The sequence below is a fragment of the Eutrigla gurnardus genome (assembly GCF_963514095.1).
Source record: "Eutrigla gurnardus genome assembly, chromosome: 1".
NCBI classification, from domain to species: Eukaryota; Metazoa; Chordata; class Actinopteri; order Perciformes; family Triglidae; genus Eutrigla; species Eutrigla gurnardus.
This window is the reverse complement of record NC_139915.1, coordinates 8,195,613-8,206,160: the sequence shown is the minus strand read 5'-3', so window position 1 is coordinate 8,206,160 and position 10,548 is coordinate 8,195,613. Positions and strand designations below refer to the sequence as shown.

General features: G+C 41.5%; 1 protein-coding gene across 3 annotated transcripts; it reads right to left on the bottom strand.

The window, feature by feature from the left end:
- Positions 1-2,022: 2,022 nt before the first annotated feature.
- calca (calcitonin/calcitonin-related polypeptide, alpha) lies at positions 2,023-5,424 on the bottom strand. 3 transcript variants are annotated; one of them, XR_014597363.1, is made up of 6 exons: positions 5,318-5,424; positions 4,746-4,837; positions 4,301-4,432; positions 2,912-3,093; positions 2,386-2,451; positions 2,023-2,271 (listed from the first exon to the last, which is right to left on the bottom strand). XR_014597363.1 is itself a non-coding variant. In XM_084012892.1 (5 exons), the coding sequence occupies exons 2-4, from the start codon at positions 4,829-4,831 to the stop codon at positions 2,931-2,933; spliced, it is 381 nt and encodes a 126-aa protein (XP_083869018.1). In that variant the 5' UTR covers positions 4,832-4,837; positions 5,318-5,424; the 3' UTR covers positions 2,365-2,451; positions 2,912-2,930. The 3 variants fall into 3 exon arrangements, 2 of the variants coding, with proteins under 2 accessions (XP_083869018.1, XP_083869019.1); XM_084012892.1 differs by lacking the exon at positions 2,023-2,271 and having other exon boundaries at positions 2,365-2,451; XM_084012893.1 differs by lacking the exons at positions 2,023-2,271; positions 2,386-2,451; positions 2,912-3,093 and adding an exon at positions 3,597-3,841.
- Positions 5,425-10,548: the final 5,124 nt, after the last annotated feature.

The window sequence follows — 10,548 nt, the reverse complement described above, 5'->3', positions numbered from 1 at the left end:
CCACCTGTGCCAGCTTCATGCCAAATCTGGGCCAAATGTCACTGCTATGTGGGTATGAACTACAGGAGCCCTGTACTATGATGTGGGTATTCTGTTAAATCAATGTATTGCTTAGATGTAGAACAAAAAACACAATGCTAAATTTCAGTATCTTAATGCAATGTGTTAAAAATAATACTTACTTTAAGTTGAAACGTCTCTCGCCAGGTGAATTGTTGATCAAATGTGGTGCACGGTCCTTGGTCTGACTGGCAAACCACCTTCGCCAAGCCTCCATTGTCCTTATGCCTGGAGGTTTAGTTTATTTGTACCAAAGTTGCTAACTTAGCACAACTGTGATAGCAGCATGCTAACGTGCTCGTAGGCTTTTAGCGTCAGGTGCTCCCTGGGACGATGTTTCTTTGCTATCCACGTTGATTTGGGGGGATTTGAGCGCTCTGTTGGCCTGCTGAGCTATTTCTAACGTATAACAACTATTACAAAAGCATTTAAGCCAAACCACTGCATTCCCATCACATTGTTTTCTTAGCAACAAACTGGACTCTCGTTAATTAGTGCAACACGTCCCGGGCACGCCCCCCAATTTACCTCGGTAACTATAGGGGAGCGCCGTCTGCTCGTGCATGTGGATAGGGCGATGTGGAAAAGTTTCCTTTTTGCGCCTCCAGAGGGCACAGTGTGAAATGTGTAACATTGTTCAGGGGGAGTACTGCAATATTTTAAATTCTAAAAATCTAGTAAAGATGTGTGCAGACCGGAAACTACCAGCTACTAGCATTACACTTTTAATTCTGTACAGTTGAAAGCACTGAGTGGAGTTGCATTATGGGTGATGTAGGCAGGGGCACTTCACGAGGATGAAGAATGCAAGGAATGAAATGGACAATATCTCTGCTTCATCAATTTTCAGCCTTGTTTTTTTTTTCAACTGTCCATTGTGATTCCACAATGTTAACAATAACAATAGTAATCTGATTAATATATTATTGATCACTTTTATTTGCATCAAAAACACCAAATGTGTGCACATTAGGGTTGGGCAAGAGATACAGTGAGATGGTATAAATGCGTCAGAGATTTTGCCATATCATCTTGATGTGTTGGGCTATTGTTGGCAATGTTACAATCAGTGTGCAGGCCTACTTTTGACTGTAATAATCTCTTATACATTTTTTAAAATTTAAAAAATATATATTTATCAGGCATTCTCTTCATAAATCTCCCTGTCTGTAGAGTTTATAAGCAGTCTCTCAATCAAGTTCCCAATAAAATTACTGTGTCACAATATTTCTATCAATAGCACAGTATAAAATTACATTTACCTTGTTAGAGAATTGTTTCTGTACTCAACAGTCCTACAACTAAGCTGTTTTCCTGACACGATACTGGTATCTGTTTTGTTAAAATGGAGAAAGGTTGCGATCATGACAGATAAATTATATGAATTAATATAGATGGTTTAGCTTAGGCAGCTGAAATCACTTTGCTTTCACATAGTTCCATGAGGGCTGGCCAAGTATCCACTTTCTTGGCCAATCTGCTAATAGACCCAATCTTATGATTGATGAGTCTTCCACTATGGAACTTTTGTAAAATAAGACCCAAAAGAGCTTTTCTACTTTCTAAAAAGTATATTGATACATTTCAAATAGATTTTTTCCTGGAACAATATAAAAACTTTACAAGAAGACAGGTAATGACATGATGCTGGAAGAGAGGCCTTATATCTAATGATAAAGGAGAATCTTGTCTGTTTGGATGTCAGTGACAATGAAAGTAAAATAGTTTTTATTAAGGACATCTTTTTAATGAAGTTTGGAGGTGGTCCAATCATTTATGTGTAGTGAATGCAATGTGTCCTCTCTGCATTCATTTTCATGAAGAGTGGGTGTTTTAAATAGCGTGGTTTGATGTGACACCTTGTTTTTTGTAACACACTGTGTGAATCTGTTTAAAAAGAATAGAAAGTGCTGCTGGAAAACACGTTATGGTTTTACAGCTTATATCACCCAAGCAAACAAAAACACAGTAAGACATGATGAAAGCTTAATGTAGCTAAAATACAATTTATTCCTGCTTTCAATTCACCATTATTACAATATTTAGAATCATGAGTACATTTTTTCACACTTGCATTGTGCACTACAATGAAATCTAATGAGGTGTTTTACATCAAGGCACAAGACAGCTACTGTTGTTGAAGGTGTTGTTGGTGCTGCAGATACAGGTTTGAAGACCGGTTGAGCCACAAGTCAAGACAGAGTCATCCATCTTAGCACAAGAAATGATCAGTGTAGTTATTTCTCTGCTTTTAAACACAGACTAACAATGAATACTGACAACTTCAAAAACAAGAGATCAATCTGTTTGTGAAGAGTAGCCTACTATGTTTAGGTCTCCAGGTGTTTGCAGGTAGATGATGATGATGTCACTCAAAGGAGGCACTTGGTCCTGGAGAGCCGAATAGAGGATAGAAAACAGCAAAAAAAAACATCTTCAACTTCTGGAAAGGTTCAGATTCAGAAACATATTTTGTGGAGCATTTGTTTTTATTTAAAGGTTGACAGTAGAGAGCTACAAAAATATGGACAGTGAAAGACATGGACATCAAAGTTCCTTTGTTGTAGCGGATCACAATAAACTCTCAAATGTATTCAGACTGAAGCTGTCTCAAAGAGCAGTCTATGTGATTGACAGCTCACATGGTAATGAGAAACCACCAATTTTCACATGTGGCCATATTTTATTTCACATATTTGACATCAATATATTGAGATATTTCTGTTGATGGATATCGAAACATTTAAAAGGCTACCTTGAACTTACACTAACACCAAATACAGTGTGTCAATGATTTGGTTCAGATCCCTCTCTTGTACTTTATCTACAGCTTCAGTGAGTGCTGACATACCACATATCTGCTCCTGCGCTCACACTGGGCCGCGTCGCTTCCGCCTGCCAAACGCCTGGGCGCCCACGTTGGTGGGGACGAAGTTGCTGTGTCCCAGTCCTCCTGACCGACTCAGGAAGTCAGCCAAGCGATGAGTTACACAGGTGGACGTGTTGCATGCCCGCTTCTGTGCTGTCGCATTGCTTGCAAGGTTGGAAAAGAGACAGTGAACTACATTTTATTGTATGATCTTCAAGCTTAGGTTAGACATCTGTATGACACACGTCAAACAGTCGTGTGTGGCATCATCAACAATGAATTAAACATGTTAGAAATATGTGGAGGAAAATATTCAAATAATTGTGTGCGTTAAAGTCATGCTTACCCTTTTTTCCTTTCATTTTTAATTCAACGAGTATGCCTATAATTTAAATCTTGAATGAATTAAAAACAGCTTCCATGTAAAAGATTAATTTATTAAAGCAGAAACAAGTAACTTTGAAGAGAACATGTATTTTACATTAGAAAGGTAATTTAGCTGTATGTATTGTACATAACTGCCTAACTAACCAGTTTTGTCACTAATTCTAAGTTTTCAGATCACTGTCAAAAATCTATTGTCTGGCAGTGGAAGATTAAAACAATGGCATTTCTGTGAAGTAAGTCAGACAAATAGGATCCACATGCATCAGTAGGCTTGTGAATGGATAGAGCTGGATGAACAAGCAAATGACAGACAGACAGAAGAATAGATGGACTAAAAGGTGAGGGTTTCAATTGTATGCGTTGCCGTAGTTTTCATATTGATCGGCTAGACTCCTCTTCTTGCCAGGCGTCCCTGCTCCCACGTCGGTGCGGGGATAGGTCTGTAGTTTGTGAATGTCCTGGGAGAGTTTGCCCAGCACACAAGTGCTTAAGCCGGTGCAGCGCTTAGACACGGGTCTATCCAAGCTGTTAGAGACAGAGACAACATGCAGAAATAGGCTTACAGTAACTGTGGCATGCAAATGGATATTTAAACAATTACATGCATGGTGTTTTACTTGCATACCATGCCTAAAATTCACATTTAAATGCATGCTATCAGATCCAACAGGCATATGAAGATATCTCTTTGTAGTTGAGTTCTCATGCTTTTCTTAATGTCTGTCATGCATCTTCTCTTCATGCTCTCGTCAGTTTCCTGATCGAGGACGCTGTCTTTCAGGCACATGGATGGATGGATGGATGACTATCCATGCAATAACAAATTATGACAGAGAGTAGATTTTCATGAATTTCACTACCTTGATAAATAATAAATACCATAGTTGGAGCTGTTGGGCTTATAAACAAAAGTGTGTTATATTTGGTTTAACTGAGAAAGGTAGACCATCAGGGTGAATTTTACAACGGTATTAAATGCCATACCTGTTTCCATCAGCTGTTTGGTTGTCTTGCTCATCTGAAGTTATCTGCATGAAGTCCTTGATAGCTCTGAATAACCTTTGGACATCATCATTCGATAGTGTGACTCCATCCGACATAGACTCCTTACTCGTTCTGAAAACACACTTTTGATTAATTCATCTCTCTGGTTACACTTCATGTAATCTTATTTGTTCCTTTTAAAATCTAAAATAAATGTATGTGCATTTTTATATATATATAAGCATGCAAATCAATCTTCAGGATTTGAGAAAATTAAGTTTATAGATTTAAAATAAATCTATATTCAAAATATAAATCATATAGATTTAATTACTTGTGGTAGTTATTTAGTTATAGTAAATGAGGAAAAATGCAGAAATAATCCTAAACACATTCACAATCTTTTTACAAGTTAAATATGATGATATAATGCCTCAACTCTCACCTGGCTGGAGCTGCCTGTGAGACGTACATCTGACAACTGATCAGCGCATAGGCAAGGAGGAGAATCCAGAGTTTCAGCATTATCATGATTCTCTGTGGAAAACACGACACAAACTAAGTCATACAAATTGTTGCAAGGAAATTAACACACAAAAAAATCTGCGTTGTGTCCGCAACATTAAGACTTTCTCATCCGCTGCTTGCACACACAGACTCATGACTCCCCTCTCTCTCTCTCTCTCTCTCTCTCTCTCTCTCTCTCTCTCTCCCTCTCTTACACTTACGTTAGAGCCAGATAGAAGAGTTATTGATTATATACTGAACCTGGAGGCTTTGCCAGAACCTATAACAACAGCTCTGTCCATTAACAGAATTGGCTGCAGTCTACCATAGATAGTAAAGAGTCATCAAACCAGCAAGGATGCATCTCCCTTCTGTTGGTATCTACCAGTATATGTGGCAATCCAGTGTACTGAGTCCTCGCCTTCTCCAAAAAACACATAATCTGATCATTAACTATGATAATAATTTACACAAACAACTAAAAAAAAGCAGTCTTTTATCTATACTCACCGTGAGGTAATATATCTTGTAATGAAGAATTCAATGAGTCTCACTTGTGAATCTGCTGAACACTCCCCACAGTGCAGGACGTTATATATGCCCCCCATGGGTTTCTGTATTAAGTGAGTGAGCACTTGATCATAGTCTATTGGTCAGTCACATGTTTTACCTCAAACGGCTAGCCAATCAGAAGTCCTACGTCACTTACAGCCAGCCAATGAGAAGGCGTGTACGCAAATGACATCAATGTTTGGTCATCGATGTGTTTAATTTTTCACAAAAAGAAAAAGCTGTCAGTTATTTAAATGATTCAGAAAAACCTCACTGTCATAGTCAAAGGTGTTTAGTGCCGACTCTCACCAGACAGCAATGTGTTCATCTAAAAATAAAAAGCAAAGTCTATCAGTGTGCCACAGCCAAAAGATGTTTCATTGTTTTAAAATAATTTCATTTGGGGCCAATGATTTAGTGTTTCAGTAAATATCAAAGTAAAATGATTTGTCTCTAAATTGTTGTTGGATCTAGAGATCATTGATGGAGCACAGAGTAGATTTTAACTTCCAATGTCTCTGCACCAAATTCAATTTCTGACTTAACCTAGACAAGTGTATTGATCCTGTTCATTTTCATCATTTATATACGGTTTCTTTAAATAATGCCTTTCTTGAATGGGAATAGCATCACACTGATGCAGTTAGCGTCTCCATGGATGAACTAAACCTGCCCACAGAAGTCACTAGTGTCCATCCGGTTTCTCTCGGCTAATTACTGGGCTGTTGGTCCCTGGCCATCTTGTAATTCCTGTTATGTAACAATGTTGGATGATGTGTCATAGCGCACCCTGCCTCCCAGTTAGTTTTTGCGTCACAAGGAAACTCATTAATGTGGATGAGCCTTTTAGTATTATTGAGCAGACCTGCAGGCTCTCTACCAGAAGCATTAAATTAGTCTCCAACAGACACTGCTCACGGAGAATCCAACTATACACAAAGATTATTGCCTAATTTGAGCAGGAATCTGAAGTTCGCATATTTAACTTTTGGTTAGCTGCTCATCTCCAGCTTCTAATGCAACATCCACCCACTGCAGCACATACAGAATGATGTGTATTTAATGGAGATTTTGGATGTCGATGCTCAAATCCTCAAAAAAAATCATTATAAACACAAAAGCTAAAAGTCATGTGAACTATATCTATAACTCAGATAATCTTGCACTCGCGCTGCTCCCAGGTCTGCCGTGCCGGCCCTGCCTGCTCCGACCGGAGACGAGGGTTGAGGCAGAGAAATTACATTCCAATGGGAAACGTTTATTGTCAAGAATGCAATTATGTCACACTGTTCACATACCCTAATGTTGGGCACGAATTGGCCTGGAAAATTAATTGCAACACAGGAGAGCATTCATGACAGTGAGGGCAGTGTTATGCTCAGTGCGGTGCTCATCAGTGACAGTCTCAGCTGAGTCAGTGGGAATGTGTCTTCTCCCAACGAGAAGCAGCACCGTTCTTGGCTGGGGAATAAAAAGTCCCAAAGAGAATTTGGCTCTCTCTCATATCGACGCCATGCGCTATTCAAATAGGCAGCATGAGTTGATAAGCCACTGGAATGATCCTACAGTTTGGCTGTATATTAAATATTAAAGTTAGCATCTGAGGATTGTGGGAATTTGAGCGTATATATAGACTAATTGTAAGGTTTTTCCCTTCTGAGTGATCTGCACCTGCAGAGGGGACCTTGAGTAAGTCTCCACACTATAAGGGACAGATCCTTAACCAGAGAGGAAGGGGAACCCAGAGAATGTGGATCAAACTTTCAGTTACACTTGTGTTGGGGAGAGAGCAGTGGAAGCCAAGAGAGTTTCACACAAAAAAAAGAGCACCAAAATAGTACTGTGCTACCTGATCTGCATGGATACCTCAGCATGTCCACTCACAGCAAAACAGAGTCACTTGGCACCACAAAAACGCTGAAAATGGCAATTTGCTCACCGGCTTTCGACATAACATCCCATGCCAGGTTGTAATGACACAGGTTTGAAAAATCCTGTTTAAAGTGTGAAAATAAAGGTGACCTCCGAACCTGCACAGGAGCTGCCAGAGTGGAGAAAAGCAGAGAACTCATATGTTAGTTATTTAATGAAGAACTTTATCATCCATGTTGTGTAGAATTATCTTTGGCTTGACGACAAAGCAACAACACTCCCAATGAAGAGAACTAACAGCAAGCTGTGTGGAAAACCAATCATTTTCTGCACCTTCAAAAAGAACATAAAATGACCATCGAGGCTCATGGAATTACAAACATGAGGTGAAGTATCCATTAGCAAAGGGGCTTACATCTGCTGCTCCCCCATTAGAAAGCTGACCAGACCTAACCTAACATTTACACACCTGGCCAGTGGTTGCAGAGGGATTACGAGACCTCTTGATCTTCCTGCCGCTGTCATTATGTTGTTGGAGGGGAAAAAAAGAGGTTCTGGACAGCATTCGTATTACCAGGGAAGGTCGGTAATTCGATTTTCCCCCCATGCATTTGATAATTCCAGTCATCCGGGTGGTAAATAATTTACAGTGGAAACACAGTAGTCAAGGGATCCACCCAAACAAATTGACACACATGTCCCACATTTTAGCCAAACAGGACAATGTAAAGTTGGACGCTGTTCTAACGTAACTGCATTCAATTCCACAAATTGATCAGGAATAAAATGATCTCAGGATGGATGTGTGCTGTATGTGAGCTCCAGGAGGGGGCCACTGCTTCTCCAGGAGGGGTGCTTCTCCAGGAGGGGGCCACTGCTTCTCCAGGAGGGGGCCACTGCTTCTCCAGGAGGAGGGCCACTGCTTCTCCAGGAGGGGGCCACTCCTTTTCCAGGAGGGGGCCACTGCTTCTCCAGGAGGGGTGCTTCTCCAGGAGGGGGCCACAGCTTCTCCAGGAAGGGGCCACTGCTTCTCCAGGAGGGGGGCACAGCTTCTCCAGAAGGGGGCCACTGCTTCTCCAGGAGGGGTGCTTCTCCAGGAGGGGGCCACTGCTTCTCCAGGAGGGGGCCACTCCTTCTCCAGGAGGGGGCCACAGCTTCTCCAGGAAGGGGCCACTGCTTCTCCAGGAGGGGGGCACAGCTTCTCCAGGAGGGGTGCTTCTCCAGGAGGGGGCCACGCCTTCTCCAGGAGGGGGGCACTGCTTCTCCAGGAGGGGGCCTTCTCCACGAGGGGGGCCACTGCTTCTCCAGGAGGGGTGCTTCTCCAGGACGGGGCCACAGCTTCTCCAGGAGGGGTGCTTCTCCAGGAGGGGGCCACAGCTTCTCCAGGAGAGGGGCACAGCTTCTCCAGGAAGGGGCCACTGCTTCTCCAGGAGGGGGCCACGCCTTCTCCAGGAGGGGGGCACTGCTTCTCCAGGAGGGGGCCACAGCTTCTCCAGGAGGGGTGCTTCTCCAGGAGGGGGCCACGCCTTCTCCAGGAGGGGTGCTTCTCCAGGAGGGGGCTACTGCTTCTCCAGGAGGGGTGCTTCTCCAGGAGGGGGGCACTGCTTCTCCAGGAGGGGGCCACTGCTTCTCCAGGAGGGGGTCACAGCTTCCCTTATCCAGGTGATATATCGATCAAACCTCCCAACTCACAGATTCACACACAAGATATTATACAACACAGGCTGAGTAGAACTCATGTCATTTAAACTCAACTTCATGTGTAAAATTGGTGGGTAATTTATGTATATATGAATCCATGTGACCTGCTCTGCAGGGTATAAGAACGATTCCTTTCATCCTTTCAGATTCAACGTTACATCTCTCTTACATCAAAAGTTTAATATGTTTTGATGATTTTTTTTTTTTTTTCCTGAATCCACGCCGTCACAAAATGTGGTTCGACGTTAACCACCTGGACACACATCGCCGTGTCGCTGGTGTTTTGATTAATCCGACCGCTATTGAGATAATGCAACAGTGAGAACATGTTTATTTGATTCAATCTGACAGATGTGTTTAATGCTTCCAGAATAGCTTTCTAGTCTCTGGAGCTGGCAGGAAGCAGAGGAGTAATTTGCAAGAATGTCCTCATTAGGTAACCCTAACAAATCTGAATGATTGGGAGAGGTCTGTAGAGGCCATCGAAGAAGAAAAAAAGCTCACCAGCTGCCTCAGCAGGAAGCAACGGCTGGATAAACAACTTCATGTCTAATGAGGAGCCAGTCAAGATGAACTGATCACACAGCAGCGTGGAGAGCATGGTGCTACGAAAGTGCAAAATTGTTTATAGTTTAAAACCCCATTAATGAGATGATTGGTTACCTTGGTTAACCCTTCCATCTACAGACCGTATAGGAAAATGTGCCAGCAAAGTGTAAGTGAATAAATATGTTTATTATATCAAATATATAAATATATATATACTTATTTGGCTGGAAAACAAGTTTTATGTACGTTAAAAATACCAGTTTTCAGAACATCCACGCACATCCTGCAGCGTCTGGATGACCTCAGGTTCTGGCCGACAAGTTTGAAAAATCTCAGACAACTAGCGCATGTTTGGAATGTGGTGCCTAACCTAACCTTTGACCTCTGGACGGCGAAAGAAACTGCAGCAGCTTACTGGGGCAAAGTTTATTCCTTTAAAAACACAACAGGGTCACACAAAAACGTGCTCATTCTGCATTTACCTCGTGGGATGAACAAAAGAGGCTTTTAAAAACAGTCGTTGCATTTAAAGCAAATCAAAGATTTATATATAATATAATCATATTTGAGGGGTAGGGGGTTCTAAAAAAGAGGAGAAATCTTTTGTTGCAATGCTCAGCCAGAAGAATAATTTGACCACAACAAACAAATTACAATTAAATTTGAGGGAGGGAAAATATTATTGACAGCTTATAATGAAATGAATGAGCAGGGTAATGGTTCCACTCCTCCCTTGCATGTCGTTCTTCCTTATTTCAATGGTCATATTGGCTTGTAACTGCATTGATTAGCTACAAGATCTCATTGCCTTGTTTCTTTTTTCCCCTTTTCTATTTATTTCAATTTGTGCTTTATCTTCTCCATTCAGAGGTTATTTTCTGTCATAATGCCTCCAACATGGAAACATGGTTTATGCAACATACTGAGCCTCAAAGCTTGGGTTTGCTAATGTTAGGAAAGGCAAAAGTAGGCACACTTTGAACTGAAGAACGTAGCCCAGTGTTGCCAACTCTTGAATGAAACAGGGTGCTGCAGGGATGATGTATTGTTGCAGGTCAGCGTCACAC